This window comes from Misgurnus anguillicaudatus, chromosome 6, assembly GCF_027580225.2.
Source record: "Misgurnus anguillicaudatus chromosome 6, ASM2758022v2, whole genome shotgun sequence".
Classification (NCBI taxonomy): Eukaryota; Metazoa; Chordata; class Actinopteri; order Cypriniformes; family Cobitidae; genus Misgurnus; species Misgurnus anguillicaudatus.
The window spans coordinates 12,378,761-12,401,750 of NC_073342.2; the positions used below are offsets into that span (position 1 = coordinate 12,378,761).

Genomic DNA, 22,990 nt, shown 5'->3' on the forward strand with positions numbered 1-22,990 from the left:
ACCTTGCTTGGGGCAGCTTCCACAGGTCGACCCTGGTGATGGTCCTGTCGATTATGGCCTCCCATTTCTCTTGCTGGGATTGGCTCACAGCTTTGACCCTATAGTTTTTCCCCTCCCTCCTTCATGATCTCCTGAACAATTAGATTACTTTTTTTTAGCAACAAATAATATATTTTATAAAATTAAGTTCACTTTAATTTGAGCATTCAGGTTTACAATGAACAGGCCATTACAAATTATTCTGCTAACATTATATTTAATATAATTGTGTACTGTTGCTTTACAGTATATGTATGGATTATAGATCACTTTAATCTCCAAATACAATCTTTCCAGATGTGTCCACTTTGCCATAGGTTTCATTCAAAACAATGCTAATCTTCTGTAACTTAAATCTCATTGAATATGATTTGTTGGCATTTTAAGTATGATTTTCTGTTGAAATAAAGCAAGACTGATCATGCTTGCTAAGAAATAGCAGCAGCATGTTTAGGATGCTATATTTGTGTGGCCTGTGAAAAAATTATGTCATGTTGGGTAAGAGTCACATCTTTGTTTATTTGAAACAAATAACAAATGTATCGTTGTGTAACAGAATGTGTTACTCATCGTTTAAATAATTATTTAATCTCAAACACCAACAAAGAGTAAATATTTATTGGGTTCCCAGCATCTACTTGACCCAAAATTTAAGTTCCACCTTCAGTTCCACCCATTTATCACAAGGTAAAAGCCATTGGAAACAGGTGAGCTGGAGCAGAACGGATCTCTACAGGGTCAGTGAAGATGTTCCAGATGAAGATGCTGGAATGGGCCATAGTGCTACTGGGCCTACAGTCTGCATATGCAGGTTAGTAGACTACAAAAACTGATTTCAACTCATAAATAGCTCAACTGTTCTGACATAATAAAATATTGTAAATTCATCTCTGTCTGTGTCAAGGATATAAGAAAGATGTTGGGGACACAAGCTCAAAAGAATCAAACTCAAAAGAATCAAGCTCAGAAGAAGATTTTTTGCCAACAACGGGTAACTACTTCATTAAATTAAAACAAACAAAAGCTACAACAGATTCTAAATGATTGACTAACATCAGTATTTTATCTAATTGCATTTATTTTTACATTAGAAATTGCTTCATCAAAAACAAATTTTAAATTCATGTTTTTATCTAAAGTGACTTACAGTGCATATAAGCTATACATACAACATTATTGTCAGTATTTGTGGGTTCAAACCCATGGGCTTTCTCGCTGTTAAGACAATGCTCCACCAAATTCACTGTTTCATGTTTTAAATAAGATTTTTATATGGTCTTAGACTTTTGGATCCCACTGTATGTCTTAAATGCACCAACAAACAGTACATTAAATATCATTTAATTACTTGTTAAGTAAACCTCATAAACTCTGATGGGTCATTTCTACAATTCAACTTGCCAACTAATACATACATAACTTAATATGTTTGATTTATTTAACAAGAATACTCAATAATAATCTTGTTATCATTTATACTACACTGTAAAAAAATATATAACACTTACTCAATTTTTTTTGGTTTGTTTTACTTACATTTTCTCATTTTAAGTGAAAAATTTAAGGTGACAAATTTCTTTAACACCTAAATTAATATTTAAACATTTCCAACTTAAATTTTTTACTTAAAGTGAGAAAATTTTAGTTATTTTTTTAACAATTGAATTAAATTAATCCAACTTTTACTTTTTAGAGTGTATAGCTTTAAGAATATGGCAAAGCAATGACAATTTTCTTTGTCTTCTATTTTCAGTCTTCCCCACTCTGCCAAATCTGGTGACAATATCAGGTATTAAAAATAGAAAATAGCCTGTTTCAGTTTTTACAGTGATTAGAAAACTACATTGTGTAAATTTGTTTAATAACAGTGTCTACTACAAACAAACATAAATAAATGGTCTCTCTTGAATTGGCAGAACCTAATCCGGATCATCAAACCACTCTCTGTAGCACATGGGGAAATTTTCACTTCAGGACCTTTGATGGTCATTTCTTTCAAATGGCTGACACATGTAACCACATTCTGGCTGTGATGTGTGACACACATGTCTCAGATTTTAACATCCAAATGCAAAGAATGATTGTGAATGGCTCGGTTACTTTCACCTCAGTCAAATTAGAGCTGGAGGGGACGTCCATCAAATTTAGTCAAGGCAACATCTACATGGACGACAAAGTGTGAGTTTATCTTTAAATTTTTAAAGGTGTAAATAAAATGTTCCTTTGCTGTTTTGTGCCTTTTTTGTTTAGACAATTGTATAAATATCTAAAACCAATCATTACACTGATTTTGAACACGAATGCCTTGAGCAATGACTCTGCAAAACAATATGACCTTGCAAATAGGGCAGTAACAAATACCAAAGACAAAGTACAATATCAATTCATTGTTTTTTACCAGGGTAACTGAAAACTGCTTAATGACGGAAATACTTTGTAGAGTAAGCAACAGAAGCGTTATACTTGTGTCTTTCTTTCCAAGCTCTGTGCAGACCCGAAAAAACAAAGAGATACAACATGTCATAAGAGTGAAGATTATAATGTACATTTGTAATAAATAAGCTGAAAGAGAAATAAGGAGTGAAACCAGTTAAAACTTAAAAACTTAGCCCTGTCATACACCAACCAGTTATGAAAGGTTTTTTAAGATATTGTACTGCAACATTCATATAACCCAGAGCTATCCAGTATAATAGGTCTTAGGGGTGGGCAATAAATCGATTTTCAAGCTATCTCATTGTTAAAAATGGTTTCGTTATTAGTATGAATCGCCATCACCTGCTTTCAGATGGAGCGACATTTACTACACAGATCCATATTTCACGAGACTAGGATAATGTGTGTGATTTTGACAAGCTTTTGCCTTTTCAATAAATTAAACACCGCCTAAAATACATTTTTTCTTATAGATTCATATAAAAGGTTAATCCTGATTTTAAAAAAAAATCTATTTAAAATTATATACTAATTTGTTTGGTAAAAACAACATATACTGTGCAGAATTCACATTAAAGTTTGTTATGAATATTATTTCTAAGGTTGTTACATATTTTGTTTCCATGACACTGCATTTGTTTCTATATCACAGAAATAATGTAATGTAGGGTTACATTATTTTATTTATCTCTATATAAATATATTTTTTTATATTTTCGTTTTGCAGGGTATCTATTCCCATGAGTCAGAATGGAATTAAAATCGAGGGAAGCCCTGCGAGTGTTAAGGTCTCCAAATATGGAGTGACTGTTATTTGGGAGGAAGAAGATCACTCTATGGTGGTATGTTACATTGCAAATCTTGCTTTCTGAGAACAGCTCAGGTTGTTTAGTAATATGCCATTTTTATCTAGGGTATAATTGTTCCCATAAACACACCCTTTCTTCCTCATGTTTGCTCTCAGTAATTAATCAAATTATGCTAATATCAAGCAGGATATTGGTTTTAGACAGCATTAAATCAAATATTAAAGAAAGTGAAATGATTACAGATGCCAAATTTGGCTTCAAAAGCTTAATCTGAAATTTGTCCTAGGGTAGCATACTAGAACATTTATATTGGGAATACATTGTTATATTATTGCTTGAAAAAAATGCTGGGTTATTTTCAAGCTTTGCCCGTTGGGTTGTTATTTAACCTACTTTATGCTAAGTTGTTTTAACCCAAAATGCTGGATTGTTTTGACACATGGGTTTTCAAACTGGGGTCCCCCAGAAGGTTTATTACATTATATTTAGGAGTTCTTGCCATCATAAAGATTAAAAACCTCTTGTTTTGTAAAATATAAACATTAAATTGAACCTAATGGCTGGGCTTGTTTCTTTTTGACCCAATGTTGGGTTGAAATACCTCAACATTTTAAAGAGTGCATTTTTAGAAAAAAAAAATCTTAAAACAACAAAAAAATGTAATTATATTTCTCCAGATTGAACTTGCTGAGAAGTACAGAGGTCGGACGTGTGGACTCTGTGGAAACTTCAATGGCGACAATTCTGATGACGTGATTTTAAAAGGTAAATCAGGGAATCACCTTTTTTACTTGTTTTAAATACAGTAAAACATTTTTTTACCTTTTTAAAAGCTTTTATGCATTTGGCAAACACTTTTATCCAAAGTTAATTAAAGACAAAAGTCGTTTTCATATGTCAACTGTACAAATAGATCACCTGTATGATTAACATGACGTGTTATACCTCTCAGATCCAGAGACATGGAAGGTCTCCATACCAGCTGAACCCTGTGAAGAAATCCCACTTCCCCCCAGTGATCAGTGTGAAAACCAGGTACAATGACAAAAGTAAAACTGTTAAAAGTATTGAAAAACTGCTTTGCCTGGGGCGTCTAATACAAATTGAATCCTGCAGGTTGGCATTTGTAAGCAGTATCTGAAGAGTTCAGGATTTGATGATTGTCGCCGTCTGATGGATCTGAGTTCATTTGAGAAAGTTTGCGCAGATGACCTGTGTCAATGTCCTGGAAACCAGGACTGTGTCTGCAACACGCTTACAGAAATATCACGACAGTGCACGCATGCTGGTGGCAGGCCGGGAAAGTGGAGAACAGATCAACACTGTCGTGAGTATGATTACTACATTATACAGAGAAGCAATGACCACATAGATTGTGTCTGATATATTATTTATGTGTTGTTCTGTGGAGCAGCAAAGACATGTCCACTAAACATGGTATACATGGAGTGTGCTGGCCCATGCAAAAACACCTGCTCGGCCCCAAATGGAACCCTGCTATGTACAGATCACTGTGTAGATGGCTGCTTCTGCCCTGAGGGTAAGGCCTTGTTTCAAACAATAATGTTTTCTCGCTCATCAATTAAACCTTTGTGAAGGAGGTTCAAAATAGGCAGACATTAATCCTAATCCTCCTTATAACTGTTTAATTCTCCCATTATTTTTACAGGCACTGTGGAAGACAACATTGGAAACAGTGGTTGCGTTCCTTTAAACAAATGCCCATGTATGCACGACGGCAAAATATACCAGACTGGAGAGTCATACGAGCAAGCGTGTAAAAAATGGTAAGTCACAAACATGCATCAGTCAACACAAATCTAATAGATTTTATTGTGATAACATTGCTGCTGTACCGTAACAGCGAGTGTGCTGCTGGATACTGGAGTTGCACGGATCTGGAATGTCCTGGAATCTGTTCTGTTATGGGAGGCTCTCACATCACCACCTATGATAGAAAAACCTTCAGCTTTAATGGCAATTGTGACTACATCCTCACTAAGGTCAGTGACTGTCAATACAACAAATCCACCTCAACAAGTACCCAAATAAATCAATGAAATCACAAATGATTTTTTATTTCAGCACTCTAATGACAGCAGTTTCGCTGTTGTTGGAAATCTAGACAAGTGTGATCCGAGCCGAACAGACATGTGTTTGAATTCTGTTACTCTGATCATGTCAAAGACCATAGTGACCACTGTAAGTGTTTAAATGTCTCATTTAATAATTTTAGCATGTGATAATTTCACAATTGTCAAATACTAAGCTAACTAAAAATTATTATTATAGCTTATAGGTTCAGCCAAATGTGACTGTGTTCAGAATGACCACTTACTGCATACTTCACAGTAAAACCCTACAGAATGTTGGCTAGAAGAATATTTGAAGAGCTCAGATGCAAAAGCCGTTTAACGGCACCTAATATAATTCAAATCCTTTCTGAGTAATTGGACCTGAATACAACCCGAAAGTGGGACCCACATACGCCATAATGTATAGTTCAGTTTCTTCATTTTTACCATTTGATTTCTGACTTTCAGCATTTGCAATGTTTCAAGTTGCATCTTTAGTGATTTTGCAACTGTTTACTAAATCTTGTAACAAAAAATAGTTTTTTTTAAAGTGAAGGTTTTTGCCAAAAAAGCTTGCATGCACTTAGAGGGTTTTGCACTGTAAGGGTGCACTTACTTTACGGCTAACCAAACCAAACCGTGCCCCAGCGTGATTGTCTCCCCTCCCTCCTCCCCCATAAGCATTCATTCACACTGTACTTTGCTTAATCCGAGCTCGTGCGCATTTTCGTCATGACGATGCAATTGTTTTGAAGAAAACAGGAACTAAAGCGTTCCCTTAAAACAGGAGCCAATCATAATATTTGTCTGTTTTGTGCGTGATGACACACAGCCCTCTCACATGCTATCATATTGCTTTGTTGATCTTTCGCTTGTGCAGCTCAGACATTTACATAACCCTGTTGTGCACATCAGAAAGTTTTAACAAAGGCAGATGAAGGTGAGGGGTTACACATTTGACATCTCTCCGTTTGAATTTGCAATCACACCGGGCGTTCCGCGCCTGAACCAAAGTGAACTGCGCTTGAGCCCACCTCTGCCAGGGCACAGTTCAGAGCAATCACACTAGTCAAACGAACAAACAAACGTAATTGTTTTCTAATGCAGTGAGCATTATGCATGCTTTTTATCTGCACCTAAAGCCTTTCGCTTTTGCCACATACATTCTAAAGAAAATGTGTGCTAAACAGCACAAAAAGCTTGTAATCATAAGGGAACCATTTTTGAAGAACCATACGGAGTAAAATTGTAGCACCACTTATGGTTCTACAAAATACAATATTGTTCTACATAGGTGCAATATGACATTTAAAATGGTTCCCCTATGATTAAGAGCCAGTGAGCCACTTTTATTACTATTTAACACAGTTTATTCTTAGAGTGTGCCACACCATGCATTTTTGTAGAAGTGCTCTTACTGTAGCTCCTGATGCTGAGCAAAGTACCAGACGTCATTAGCATTTTTCCATTGTCCAATCAAATGAGGGGAGAGGTGGGCCTTCCAAAGTTACAAATTCATTATAGGATGCTGTTTTCTGTGCAACATGCTCTCAGGAGGTTTTAATAAATGTAGTATGTCAAGTGGGTATCCTTTAGAGCATAAAGAGTTTTGTATGCATATTTTATTTACAGTATAGGTAAAGTGGGAAATGATATCAAATTAAACTTGTTTCTCAATTGTAATCAAACTTTTCTTTAATTATAAAACAGGTAATTTTTTCATCCAGTGGGACTGTCACGCTAAATGGAATCAGTCCAGATATGTTTCCAATAATCACAGGTGTGTAAGTAAAAATGAGAAAATGTCCTTCTCTGAAATATGCATGATAAGGTATATCATCTTTTTTGTTTCTTACACAATTTCTGTGACAGAGGAAGTGGTCATCATCCAGCCCTCATCATCCTTCATTATCGCTGAAATAAAGAATTTTCGTCTAGAAATCCAACTGTCTCCAATCATGCAGTTGTATATTAAAGCCAGCAACTCAGAGAAAGGCAAAATGAGTGGTGAGTTTTGGCATTTGGTGCTTATTGACCTACAATACATCACAGTTTTACAATAATGACTCCACGCCCTTACAAAAAGGACAGATGAATTAATGATTACATTATTTGTGCACTATGTTTCATTCAGGTCTGTGTGGGAACTATAACGGTGTCCAGAAAGATGATTTCAAAACAGATTCAGGGATTATAGAGGGAACACCAACATCCTTTGTCAACTTTTGGAAAAAGAACCCATACAGTTGTCCAGATGTTGAAAACACATTTGACAACCCCTGCAGTCTAAGAGTGGAAACAGGTCATAAATTTATGCCAAACTTTACTTAAACTACCTACCATGCTCATTTTTTGGGGACTGTGCGAACTTTGAGAAAATGTGTCAAATATCTTTTTCTTGTTTATGTAGAAAAACTTGCAAAAGACTGGTGTTCCCGTCTGACGGATACAAATGGAACCTTCTCCTCATGTCATTCAGAAATATTTCCTGACATTTACTATCAAGTAAGTCTTTACCTCACAGAACACTCTTTCCTCTTTAATTTACTGTACATGGCCAAATAATTAACACGCTTGCGATCATCTTCTACAGAACTGCATTTATGACACCTGTAAGTGTGCTGAAATTGAGAAGTGCATGTGTGCTGCCCTCTCCGCCTATGCCCATGCATGTGCCGAAAGAGGGATCATTCTCCACGGATGGGTGGATTCATACCCCTGTGGTGAGGACTTGATTTAATTTCATTTGGTTAAATGTCTAGTTTCTTAAGATTGCTCTGTTTTAAAAGCGCTTCTCTGCCTTTCATTGTACAGACAAAGTGTCCGAGTGTTCAGAAAATATGGAGTACTCCTACAATGTGACCAGTTGTAGAAAAACCTGTCGTTCTAACTCTAAGACCGACTACATCTGCAAAGTGTCTACACCTGTGGATGGCTGTGTTTGTTCAAAGGGGGCTTATCTAAACGATGCAGGCCAGTGTGTGAATGCTGACCAGTGTCCTTGTTACTATAACAACCTGGTCATAGAGCCATCAGGATCAGTAAACGTAGATGGAGCCAACTGGTAAAGAAAATATTTCAACATATTGTTAAAGTCTGTGTAATGCGATATTAAATATGCGTTCTAAGTTTGTCACAGAAAAATGTGTTATTAACGAGAGGCAACCTTCCGATCTCTCTGATGAAGCCAATACAGAAGTGATTTAAACTGCAATTTATCGACGGGCCGCTAGAGACCCATATTCTCATATTTGCCCATGTTAAAATGACCAGCTTTACAGCATGAAATAATATGTTTACAGCCTGGTACAAATTTTGATTATTTTTACTTTAAGGCGTGGAACCTTGAATGACGGGTAAACTGCCACTGCTGTCACTACCGTTGAGCTATGCGGGCGTGGTTTCAGCAACCAATCGCATCCCGCCTTTACCCATTTTCCGTTATCTGTGATTGATGCGCAGTGACGCGATGTCAAGATAGCAAACCTTTATAAACCTATGGGTGACATCACAGATGCTATGTCCATATTTTTTTTACAGTTTATGCTTATAAACCACCCAGACAAATTTGAATGATACACGGCAATTCAATAAAGTAAATGATCAAATCCTGGAAAAATAAGCACGGTTCTCTGCTCTCAAATGCTGGGGGCGTGTTCGCTGTCAGCACTCAAACCACGCCCACTTCCAGGAAAGATGCTTTAGGGTTGCCAGTTTTCACAGTAAAATTGCTACTCAACATTGCGCTGTGTGGGTGGGGGGGTTCTCCATTAAAAATCGTGTAATTGGCAGGGACAATCTTCTAAAATTCTCATTCCTGGGAGGTTAAATAATTATTGGGGTCGCTTCAACCTGTGGGCTTTATTAAAGTAACCCAATTCTTATCAACCCTGTTCTCAACTGTCTCTTCACAAAATTAATCCACCTCTTTTTCATATCATCGCTTTTAGGAAATTTGGGAAATTAGGAAAGGATGCCAAAATGTTTTGAAAATTATTGCAATCAGGTAATATTCATTATGGCATAGCTAGCTAGAAAACTGTAGGCTGTAATAACTAAAGGTAATGATGGGAACTCGCGATTGAGCAGACAAACCGCTCATGTTAATGCACTCTAGTTGAAATATGACACATTGCCGCTGTTACGCACCTGGACAAAAGCGAACTTCCAGTCTGTATTTATTTATCAGTCTGGCTAGTGGCTAAACTAATCTCTGAAACAAATACCTTTTCGAAAATAAAATGTTTTGGTTTACTAAAGACGAAGGAAGACAACGAGCATGGATCACAACTGTGCAGAGAGGTTTGGCAGCCCAGACAAGAATTCAAGGACCTTGTAACTAACATTGTATGCATTAATTTTACATAGTAATGTAAGCTGAGGGTAATAGTTGCCATGCGCTAGATATTATATATGAACTAAGGTAATTTATTAACTACTGCAAAATGACTCGTTGTTATTGAATCTATTTTAAAGTTTACCGGAAGTTGCGTTAAGTCCACAAAAACTGTTTATGTTGTTGCTGCTGACATCGTCTATAGTATTAGGGGCGGGGCCGTGCTCCAGTGCATCAACAAGCCATGATTTCAGTCCCTCCCAAAAAAATCCAGAACACAGAAAAGGCAAATAACAAAATACCGTTTAAAGTTGTAACTCCACAATTCAGTACTACATGGTTCACATGTAGTCTTTGTCACGCAATACATTTCTAATATTTATAGTGTGTTTTCGAAACAATTCTCTAAATTGACTTTAACACACTTTTACACAGACTTTAACACATGCATAATTGACAAAAATAATGTTTTAACTCCTGATGGTGGATTTTCATGATTTTGTCATATTCCAGCACCTGCACTCACGGCAAAATACACTGCAACAGTCCGGAAGGTGAGCTCAAATCACAACCTCTAAAACACAACTGGACAAAATCAATAATAAGATATTACTGAAACAACACTACTTTATCATAGTGTGTACAAGTTATACAAACCTCATCCATGTGCCTGAACTGTTTTTAGACTGTGTGGCTCCAATGGTCTACGTCAAATGTTCGATGAGTGAACATGGAAAAACAGGAGCAGAGTGTCAAAGGACATGCCAGAACCAAGACCCACATAACTGCGTGAGTTAAAATAAAAAGATTTTTGGTAGATGAATGGATTTGTAAATTGGTGGATGGATGGGTGGAAATGAATGATAGACTGATTGGATTGATGTAATGGTAGTTTGGTGTATGTATATAGTGGAAAACATTTTACCTTTCTGGTTTTGACTGCAGGTCAGCACAGGTTGTGTATCAGGATGTATGTGCCCAGATCATCTGCTAGCTGATGGTCAAGGTGGCTGTGTGGAGAAGGAAAACTGTCCTTGTTTTCACAATGGATTAACTTATTCACCTGGGGATGAGATTCAAGACGATTGCAACACCTGGTAAGCCATTCATACGTTATATCAAAGATTATAATGTACTGTAAACACTCTGTGAAGAAGTAATATGACAAACATATACAGATTCATGCAAAGATTTGCCATGTGCTTGCTAAAAATCTGCAAGGTTTAGAAAATTTAAATTTTCACAATTATTTTTTTTAGCAAATGCAAAAAAGGGATGTGGAGTTGTACTGGTAAAGATTGTTACGGCACCTGTACCATCTATGGTGAAGGACATTATAAGACTTTTGATGGAAGAAAATATTTTTACCACGGAGGCTGTGAATACATCTTAGCACAAGTATGTTTTTAACAGCTTTTACTAGTTTCATGATGATTAAGCAAATAATTGACTAGGTAAAATTGTCATCCTTTATTGTAACACTTTATTTCGATAGTCCACTTTAGACATTTTACTTTGCAACTACTTATCAACTACCAATGTTAACAGTAATAATAGACTGTCTGCTTAACTCATTCCTTGCCAGCCATTTGTTAAAAGTGGCCCACCAACATTTTTTGTGATTTTCACAAAAGTTTCAAAAAATGCCTTCCAGGAAAAATTTCTTCTAAAAATATATAAGCATACAAATATATCAAATGAAAGAACAGACCTTCTGGTTTCAAACTTCATCATATCAATATTTTTTCTCTGCTTATAAACTCCTAAATATAAATATTTTTTTAGCAAAAGCTGAAATAATTGTATTTTTGTTAAGGAATTTTGTTAGAGATCAGATTCAGAATGATTATCAAAACATACACAGAATTTAAAATTAGTAAATAACGTTTTGGCTTTTTCATAAATTGGGTTAGTGAACCATCTAGTGAATAATCGCGATATTGCATATTAACATAAAAATTATTTAGGGAAACCTTTTTTATCCAAATGTTTTCTCTAATTGACGAGAAAACTTGTCAATGGGGGGGAAAGAGTTAATAGCTATATTAATAGCTAACCTCTTCTCTTAAACTAACCCTTACAGTCTACTAATACTCTAATGAAAGTTCTCACAACTAAAAAAGAGTATGTGTACTCACAAAAAATTAGACTACTCTTTTATGGCATATTCGCAGTGATTTTTGTCATTTCTCAAATTTGGCAGCCACTCGTCACATTCATATACTGTACAGAAAGATTTTAACAAAAGTATGTAAAGAACATTCTGTGAAAATAAAATTGTTATATCTTTAATATTGACTAAGTTAAATCATGTCAACAACTGACATTGATTGATGCTCCTAATCTCATATTTAGATTATAATACTTTGAATTTCACAGGCAGGGTCATATATGTGTAAATATATTTGCTGAACTATTTCTTGGGAAAGTGTCGACAGCAATTATATTAGTCCAAATATCTGAATCTGAACTGATACATAATTTCTCTGTGAAATCCCACCAGGATTACTGCAACATGGGAGAGAGTCAATACTCATTACGCATTGTTACAGAGAACATTCCCTGTGGCTCCACCGACTCTATTTGCTCCAAATCTGTAAATCTTTTCTTTGGGGTAAGGCTACTTAAGTGTTTTAAGTCAACATAAATGCAACATACAATTAAATGTATCTCTGAAATGAAGAGCATTGACAAGTTTCACTTTCACAATTTCTGATAATATTAGCAATATTAATCTGTGTCGTGGAAAGTTTTATGCAACTTACTATTCAAATCCTTTAGAAATACAAGGTGGTTTTATCTGAAGTGGATGGAGTAAAAGTTATTGAAACCAATGGAACTGACTACCAATATCAAATCAATTCTGTGGGGATTTACACTGTCATTGAGATCAAAAAGCTTTTAAACGTAATTTGGGATGGCAAAACAACCCTGATGCTCCAACTCCATCCCAGCTTAAAGGTATGCATTACATACAAAGGTTTGCATATAACTATATAAATTTTACATGTTCACCCAATCACATAAACGACTGTATGATCTCTATTACAGGGCAAAGTGTGTGGACTGTGTGGAAACTTTGACGGTAATGCAAATAACGACTTTGTAAAGCATGATGGAGAAGAGGTCACTGATGCGGTGGTGTTTGGAAGTAGCTGGAAAGTGAAACCAAGCTGCCCAGAAGTGGACAGTTTGATAGACCCTTGTGAGAAAAACCCTCACCGGAGTGTCTGGGCTATCAAACAATGCAGCATCATTACAAGCAATGTCTTTAAAGACTGCCATGCACATGTATGTAAATATATCAAAACCTTTTGAACTTATTAGTTTAATATGAATCATTAATTCATTGAATTATTACCTAAAATAGAGAATAATCTACTCTATGCTGTTATAAAGTTGTACATTTTCTTGTCTATAGGTGGACTCTGCCCCATACTATGATGCCTGTGTGAGGGACACCTGTGCATGTGATTCTGGGGGAGACTGTGATTGTTTCTGTACAGCAGTGGCTGCGTATGCGGCTGAATGTCGAAAGAAAGAGGCTTGCATTGCATGGCGTACTCCACATATTTGTCGTAAGTGTTATGGGAATACTGTGGCTACTCATTACACAGGGGTATGTCTCAGAAAATGTAAAGCTCTTACAATTAAAAACTGAAAATCAATCCTTGAAACTACAATTTTCAATTCTGATAGATAATGAGCTAACACAAACATTAAGATATGTCCCTTTGAAATACAAGCATACCTTTATAATTACATAGTATATAACCTAATCTTCTATATATGATCTAGTAATCTAGTCTAGAACATGTTGTCTGCTATTAAAGTTGTGACTCCAATATCTGAACTGGTTTGCAGCTTTATTCTGTGACTACTACAATGACCCAGTGGGAGACTGTGAGTGGCATTACAGAACCTGTGGTTCGGCCTGCATGAAAACATGCAAAAACCCAGAAGGGACCTGTTCCAATCAAATTCCTCTCCTAGAAGGTATGATACTATTTAAACCTCAATAAATTAATTAACCAGTGGGCTGTTACAAAATGTAAAGTAATATACCATTTCTGTTTAATCATTCTACCCTTTTTACTTGCCTAGGGTGTTTTCCTCAGTGCCCTTCTGACAGGCCATTTTTAAAGGAAGAAACCCAAAAATGCGTCACAGAGATAGAGTGTCATACGTGTGTATATGATGGGAAGGAGTTTACGATTGGAGAAGAAGTGTACCACACCACAGATGGACACGGCATGTGTTTCAAAGCTGTGTGTGGATCAAATGCAACAATAATTAGATATATGGAAACTTGCACCACAACAGCTAAACCATTTACTTTCCAAAGTCAAAAAACAACAACACAACCAACAACAGCTACACAAACCACGGGTGTGTCCACAACTGCAGGACCATCAACAACACAACCAACAACAGCTACACAAACCACGGGTGTGTCCACAACTGCAGGACCATCAACAGGAACAGCACAATCAACAACACCATCAACAGGAACAGCACAATCAACAACACAACCAATAAAAGAGGAAACAACACAAATATCAACAGCTACTCATGCCACTGGTGTGTCCACAACTGCAGGACCATCAACAACACAACCAACAACAGCTACACAAACCACTGGTGTGTCCACAACTGCAGGACCATCAACAGGAACAGCACATTCAACAACACAACCAATAAAAGAGGAAACAACACAAGTATCAACAGCTACTCATGCCACTGGTGTGTCCACAACTGCAGGACCATCAACAACACAACCTACAACAGCTACACATACCACGGGTGTGTCCACAACTGCAGGACCATCAACAGGAACAGCACAATCAACAACACCATCAACAGGAACAGCACAATCAACAACACAACCAATAAAAGAGGAAACAACACAAATATCAACAGCTACTCATGCCACTGGTGTGTCCACAACTGCAGGACCATCAACAACAAAACCAACAACAGCTACACAAACCACTGGTGTGTCCACAACTGCAGGACCATCAACAGGAACGGCACAATCAACAACACAACCAATAAAAGAGGAAACAACACAAGTATCAACAGCTACTCATGCCACTGGTGTGTCCACAACTGCAGGACCATCAACAACAAAACCAACAACAGCTACACAAACCACTGGTGTGTCCACAACTGCAGGACCATCAACAGGAACGGCACAATCAACAACACAACCAATAAAAGAGGAAACAACACAAGTATCAACAGCTACTCATGCCACTGGTGTGTCCACAACTGCAGGACCATCAACAACAAAACCAACAACAGCTACACAAACCACTGGTGTGTCCACAACTGCAGGACCATCAACAGGAACAGCACAATCAACAACACAACCAATAAAAGAGGAAACAACACAAGTATCAACAGCTACTCATGCCACTGGTGTGTCCACAACTGCAGGACCATCAACAAAACAACCTACAACAGCTACACAAACAACTGGTGTGTCCACAACTGCAGGACCATCAACAGGAACAGCACATTCAACAACACAACCAATAAAAGAGGAAACAACACAAGTATCAACAGCTACTCATGCCACTGGTGTGTCCACAACTGCAGGACCATCAACAACACAACCTACAACAGCTACACAAACCACTGGTGTGTCCACAACTGCAGGACCATCAACAGGAACGGCACAATCAACAACACAACCAATAAAAGAGGAAACAACACAAGTATCAACAGCTACTCATGCCACTGGTGTGTCCACAACTGCAGGACCATCAACAACAAAACCAACAACAGCTACACAAACCACTGGTGTGTCCACAACTGCAGGACCATCAACAACACAACCTACAACAGCTACACAAACAACTGGTGTGTCCACAACTGCAGGACCATCAACAGGAACAGCACAATCAACAACACCATCAACAGGAACAGCACAATCAACAACACAACCAATTAAAGAGGAAACAACACAAGTATCAACAGCTACTCATGCCACTGGTGTGTCCACAACTGCAGGACCATCAACAACAAAACCAACAACAGCTACACAAACCACTGGTGTGTCCACAACTGCAGGACCATCAACAGGAACGGCACAATCAACAACACAACCAATAAAAGAGGAAACAACACAAGTATCAACAACTACTCATGCCACTGGTGTGTCCACAACTGCAGGACCATCAACAACAAAACCAACAACAGCTACACAAACCACTGGTGTGTCCACAACTGCAGGACCATCAACAGGAACAGCACAATCAACAACACAACCAATAAAAGAGGAAACAACACAAGTATCAACAGCTACTCATGCCACTGGTGTGTCCACAACTGCAGGACCATCAACAACACAACCTACAACAGCTACACAAACAACTGGTGTGTCCACAACTGCAGGAACATCAACAGGAACAGCACATTCAACAACACAACCAATAAAAGAGGAAACAACACAAGTATCAACAGCTACTCATGCCACTGGTGTGTCCACAACTGCAGGACCATCAACAACACAACCTACAACAGCTACACATACCACGGGTGTGTCCACAACTGCAGGACCATCAACAGGAACAGCACAATCAACAACACCATCAACAGGAACAGCACAATCAACAACACAACCAATAAAAGAGGAAACAACACAAGTATCAACAGCTACTCATGCCACTGGTGTGTCCACAACTATAGGAGCATCAACAACACAACCAACAACAGCTACACATACCACGGGTGTGTCCACAACTGCAGGACCATCAACAGGAACAGCACAATCAACAACACCATCAACAGGAACAGCACAATCAACAACACAACCAATAAAAGAGGAAACAACACAAGTATCAACAGCTACTCATGCCACTGGTGTGTCCACAACTACAGGACCATCAACAACACAACCTACAACAGCTACACATACCACGGGTGTGTCCACAACTGCAGGACCATCAACAGGAACAGCACAATCAACAACACCATCAACAGGAACAGCACAATCAACAACACAACCAATAAAAGAAGAAACAACACAAGTATCAACAGCTACTCATGCCACTGGTGTGTCCACAACTGCAGGACCATCAACAACAAAACCAACAACAGCTACACAAACCACTGGTGTGTCCACAACTGCAGGACCATCAACAGGAACGGCACAATCAACAACACAACCAATAAAAGAGGAAACAACACAAGTATCAACAGCTACTCATGCCACTGGTGTGTCCACAACTGCAGGACCATCAACAACAAAACCAACAACAGCTACACAAACCACTGGTGTGTCCACAACTGCAGGACCATCAACAGGAACAGCACAATCAACAACACAACCAATAAAAGAGGAAACAACACAAGTATCAACAGCTACTCATGCCACTGGTGTGTCCACAACTGCAGGACCATCAACAACACAACCTACAACAGCTACACAAACAACTGGTGTGTCCACAATTACAGGACCATCAACAGGAACAGCACATTCCACAACACAACCAATAAAAGAGGAAACAACACAAGTATCAACAGCTACTCATGCCACTGGTGTGTCCACAACTGCAGGACCATCAACAACACAACCTACAACAGCTACACAAACAACTGGTGTGTCCACAACTACAGGACCATCAACAGGAACAGCACATTCAACAACACAACCAATAAAAGAGGAAACAACACAAGTATCAACAGCTACTCATGCCACTGGTGTGTCCACAACTGCAGGACCATCAACAACACAACCTACAACAGCTACACAAACCACTGGTGTGTCCACAACTGCAGGACCATCAACAGGAACAGCACAATCAACAACACAACCAATAAAAGAGGAAACAACACAAGTATCAACAGCTACTCATGCCACTGGGGTGTCCACAACTAAAGGACCATCAACAACACAACCAACAACAGCTACACAAACAACTGGTGTGTCCACAACTGCAGGACCATCAACAGGAACAACAAAACCAATAAAAGAGGAAACAACACAAGTATCAACAGCTACTCATGCCACTGGTGTGTCCACAACTGCAGGACTATCAACAACACAACCTACAACAGCTACACAAACCACTGCTGTGTCCACAACTGCAGGACCATCAACAGGAACGGCACAATCAACAACACAACCAATAAAAGAGGAAACAACACAAGTATCAACAGCTACTCATGCCACTGGGGTGTCCACAACTAAAGGACCATCAACAACACAACCAACAACAGCTACTCACACCACTGGTGTGTCCACAACTGCAGGACCATCAACAGGAACGGCACAATCAACAACACAACCAATAAAAGAGGAAACAACACAAGTATCAACAGCTACTCATGCTACTGGGGTGTCCACAACTAAAGGACCATCAACAACACAACCAACAACAGCTACACAAACCACTGGTGTGTCCACAACTGCAGGACCATCAACAGGAACAGCACAATCAACAACACAACCAATAAAAGAGGAAACAACACAAGTATCAACAGCTACTCATGCCACTGGTGTGTCCACAACTAAAGGACCATCAACAACACAACCAACAACAGCTACACAAACCACTGGTGTGTCCACAACTGCAGGAGCATCAACAGGAACGGCACAATCAACAACAAAACCAATAAAAGAGGAAACAACACAAGTATCAACAGCTACTCATGCCACTGGTGTGTCCACAACTAAAGGACCATCAACAACACAACCAACAACAGCTACACAAACCACTGGTGTGTCCACAACTGCAGGAGCATCAACAGGAACGGCACAATCAACAACAAAACCAATAAAAGAGGAAACAACACAAGTATCAACAGCTACTCATGCCACTGAGGTGTCCACAACTAAAGGACCATCAACAACACAACCAACAACAGCTACACAAACCACTGGTGTGTCCACAACTGCAGGACCATCAACAGGAACGGCACAATCAACAACACAACCAATAAAAGAGGAAACAACACAAGTATCAACAGCTACTCATGCCACTGGGGTGTCCACAACTAAAGGACCATCAACAACACAACCAACAACAGCTACACAAACCACTGGTGTGTCCACAACTGCAGGAGCATCAACAGGAACGGCACAATCAACAACAAAACCAATAAAAGAGGAAACAACACAAGTATCAACAGCTACTCATGCCACTGAGGTGTCCACAACTAAAGGACCATCAACAACACAACCAACAACAGCTACACAAACCACTGGTGTGTCCACAACTGCAGGACCATCAACAGGAACAGTACAATCAACAACACAACCAATAAAAGAGGAAACAACACAAGTATCAACAGCTACTCATGCCACTGGGGTGTCCACAACTGCAGGACCATCAACAACACAACCAACAACAGCTACACAAACCACTGGTGTGTCCACAACTGCAAGACCATCAACAGGAACAGCACAATCAACAACACAACCAATTAAAGAGGAAACAACACAAGTATCAACAACTACTCATGCCACTGGGGTGTCTACAACTGCAGGACCATCAACAACACAACCAACAACAGCTACACAAACCACTGGTGTGTCCACAACTGCAGGAGCATCAACAGGAACGGAACAATCAACAACACAACCAATAAAAGAGGAAACAACACAAGTATCAACAGCTACTCATGCCACTGAGGTGTCCACAACTAAAGGACCATCAACAACACAACCAACAACAGCTACACAAACCACTGGTGTGTCCACAACTGCAGGACCATCAACAGGAACAGTACAATCAACAACACAACCAATAAAAGAGGAAACAACACAAGTATCAACAGCTAATCATGCCACTGGGGTGTCCACAACTGCAGTACCATTAACAACACAACCAACAACAGCTACACAAACCACTGGTGTGTCCACAACTGCAAGACCATCAACAGGAACAGCACAATCAACAACACAACCAATTAAAGAGGAAACAACACAAGTATCAACAGCTACTCATGCCACTGGGGTGTCCACAACTGCAGGACCATCAACAACACAACCAACAACAGCTACACAAACCACTGGTGTGTCCACAACTGCAGGACCATCAACAGGAACAGTACAATCAACAACACAACCAATAAAAGAGGAAACAACACAAGTATCAACAGCTACTCATGCCACTGGGGTGTCCACAACTAAAGGACCATCAACAACACAACCAACAACTGCTACTCATACCACTGGTGTGTCCACAACTGCAGGAGCATCAACAGGAACGGCACAATCAACTACACAACCAATAAAAGAGGAAACAACACAAGTATCAACACCTACTCATGCCACTGGGGTGTCCACAACTAAAGGACCATCAACAACACAACCAACAACAGCTACACAAACCACTGGTGTGTCCACAACTGCAAGACCATCAACAGGAACAGCACAATCAACAACACAACCAATTAAAGAGGAAACAACACAAGTATCAACAGCTACTCATGCCACTGGGGTGTCCACAACTGCAGGACCATCAACAACACAACCAACAACAGCTACACAAACCACTGGTGTGTCCACAACTGCAGGACCATCAACAGGAACAGTACAATCAACAACACAACCAATAAAAGAGGAAACAACACAAGTATCAACAGCTACTCATGCCACTGGGGTGTCCACAACTAAAGGACCATCAACAACACAACCTACAACTGCTACTCATACCACTGGTGTGTCCACAACTGCAGGACCATCAACAGGAACGGCACAATCAACAACACAACCAATAAAAGAGGAAACAACACAAGTATCAACAGCTACTCATGCCACTGGGGTGTCCACAACTAAAGGACCATCAACAACACAACCAACAACAGCTACACAAACCACTGGTGTGTCCACAACTGCAGGAGCATCAACAGGAACGGCACAATCAACAACAAAACCAATAAAAGAGGAAACAACACAAGTATCAACAGCTACTCATGCCACTGGTGTGTCCACAACTGCAGGACCATCAACAACACAACCAACAACAGCTACACAAACCACTGGTGTGTCCACAACTGCAGGAACATCAACAGGAACAGCACAATCAACAACACAACCAATAAAAGAGGAAACAACACAAGTATCAACAGCTACTCATGCCACTGGTGTGTCCACAACTGCAGGAACATTAACAGGAACAGCACAATCAACAACACAACCAATAAAAGAGGAAACAACACAAGTATCAACAGCTACTCATGCCACTGGGGTGTCCACAACTAAAGGACCATCAACAACACAACCTACAACAGCTACAAAAACCACTGGTGTGCCCACAACTGCAGGACCATCAACAGGAACAGCACAATCAACAACACAACCAATAAAAGAGGAAACAACACAAGTATCAACAGCTACTCATGCCACTGGTGTGTCCACAACTAAAGGACCATCAACAACACAACCAACAACAGCTACACAAACCACTGGTGTGTCCACAACTGCAGGAGCATCAACAGGAACGGCACAATCAACAACACAACCAATAAAAGAGGAAACAACACAAGTATCAACAGCTACTCATGCCACTGAGGTGTCCACAACTAAAGGACCATCAACAACACAACCAACAACAGCTACACAAACAACTGGTGTGTCCACAACTGCAGGACCATCAACAGGAACAGTACAATCAACAACACAACCAATAAAAGAGGAAACAACACAAGTATCAACAGCTACTCATGCCACTGGGGTGTCCACAACTGCAGGACCATCAACAACACAACCAACAACAGCTACACAAACCACTGGTGTGTCCACAACTGCAAGACCATCAACAGGAACAGCACAATCAACAACACAACCAATTAAAGAGGAAACAACACAAGTATCAACAGCTACTCATGCCACTGGGGTGTCCACAACTGCAGGACCATCAACAACACAACCAACAACAGCTACACAAACCACTGGTGTGTCCACAACTGCAGGACCATCAACAGGAACAGTACAATCAACAACACAACCAATAAAAGAGGAAACAACACAAGTATCAACAGCTACTCATGCCACTGGGGTGTCCACAACTAAAGGACCATCAACAACACAACCTACAACTGCTACTCATACCACTGGTGTGTCCACAACTGCAGGACCATCAACAGGAACGGCACAATCAACAACACAACCAATAAAAGAGGAAACAACACAAGTATCAACAGCTACTCATGCCACTGGGGTGTCCACAACTAAAGGACCATCAACAACACAACCAACAACAGCTACACAATCCACTGGTGTGTCCACAACTGCAGGAGCATCAACAGGAACGGCACAATCAACAACAAAACCAATAAAAGAGGAAACAACACAAGTATCAACAGCTACTCATGCCACTGGGGTGTCCACAACTGCAGGACCATCAACAACACAACCAACAACAGCTACACAAACCACTGGTGTGTCCACAACTGCAGGAGCATCAACAGGAACGGCACAATCAACAACACAACCAATAAAAGAGGAAACAACACAAGTATCAACAGCTACTCATGCCACTGAGGTGTCCACAACTAAAGGACCATCAACAACACAACCAACAACAGCTACACAAACCACTGGAGTGTGCACGACGGCAGGACCATCAACAGGAACAGTACAATCAACAACACAACCAATAAAAGAGGAAACAACACAAGTATCAACAGCTACTCATGCCACTGGGGTGTCCACAACTGCAGGACCATCAACAACACAACCAACAACAGCTACACAAACCACTGGTGTGTCCACAACTGCAAGACCATCAACAGGAACAGCACAATCAACAACACAACCAATTAAAGAGGAAACAACACAAGTATCAACAGCTACTCATGCCACTGGGGTGTCCACAACTGCAGGACCATCAACAACACAACCAACAACAGCTACACAAACCACTGGTGTGTCCACAACTGCAGGACCATCAACAGGAACAGTACAATCAACAACACAACCAATAAAAGAGGAAACAACACAAGTATCAACAGCTACTCATGCCACTGGGGTGTCCACAACTAAAGGACAATCAACAACACAACCTACAACTGCTACTCATACCACTGGTGTGTCCACAACTGCAGGACCATCAACAGGAACGGCACAATCAACAACACAACCAATAAAAGAGGAAACAACACAAGTATCAACAGCTACTCATGCCACTGGGGTGTCCACAACTAAAGGACCATCAACAACACAACCAACAACAGCTACACAAACCACTGGTGTGTCCACAACTGGAGTAGAATCATCAGGAATGGCACAATCAACAACAAAACCAATAAAAGAGGAAACAACACAAGTATCAACAGCTACT

The 22,990-nt window shown here is 39.5% G+C and overlaps 1 protein-coding gene across 1 annotated transcript in view; it reads left to right on the forward strand.

Annotated features, from left to right (window-relative positions):
• The first annotated feature begins 711 nt into the window (after positions 1-711).
• Positions 712-22,990, forward strand: part of LOC129434074 (uncharacterized) — a 42,290-nt gene continuing 20,011 nt past the window's right edge. The window contains exons 1-28 of the mRNA XM_073868295.1: positions 712-850; positions 944-1,030; positions 1,793-1,828; positions 1,956-2,217; positions 3,203-3,317; positions 3,962-4,049; positions 4,237-4,319; positions 4,401-4,611; positions 4,699-4,824; positions 4,954-5,071; positions 5,149-5,287; positions 5,370-5,486; positions 7,070-7,139; positions 7,232-7,366; positions 7,494-7,661; positions 7,770-7,864; positions 7,953-8,082; positions 8,174-8,423; positions 10,209-10,249; positions 10,381-10,484; positions 10,641-10,792; positions 10,955-11,093; positions 12,199-12,309; positions 12,477-12,656; positions 12,747-12,986; positions 13,117-13,273; positions 13,560-13,691; positions 13,800-22,915. Coding sequence (XP_073724396.1) covers positions 787-850; positions 944-1,030; positions 1,793-1,828; positions 1,956-2,217; positions 3,203-3,317; positions 3,962-4,049; positions 4,237-4,319; positions 4,401-4,611; positions 4,699-4,824; positions 4,954-5,071; positions 5,149-5,287; positions 5,370-5,486; positions 7,070-7,139; positions 7,232-7,366; positions 7,494-7,661; positions 7,770-7,864; positions 7,953-8,082; positions 8,174-8,423; positions 10,209-10,249; positions 10,381-10,484; positions 10,641-10,792; positions 10,955-11,093; positions 12,199-12,309; positions 12,477-12,656; positions 12,747-12,986; positions 13,117-13,273; positions 13,560-13,691; positions 13,800-22,915 — 12,666 coding nt within the window. The 5' untranslated portion in view covers positions 712-786. The remainder of the gene's footprint in view (positions 851-943; positions 1,031-1,792; positions 1,829-1,955; positions 2,218-3,202; positions 3,318-3,961; positions 4,050-4,236; positions 4,320-4,400; positions 4,612-4,698; positions 4,825-4,953; positions 5,072-5,148; positions 5,288-5,369; positions 5,487-7,069; positions 7,140-7,231; positions 7,367-7,493; positions 7,662-7,769; positions 7,865-7,952; positions 8,083-8,173; positions 8,424-10,208; positions 10,250-10,380; positions 10,485-10,640; positions 10,793-10,954; positions 11,094-12,198; positions 12,310-12,476; positions 12,657-12,746; positions 12,987-13,116; positions 13,274-13,559; positions 13,692-13,799; positions 22,916-22,990) is intronic.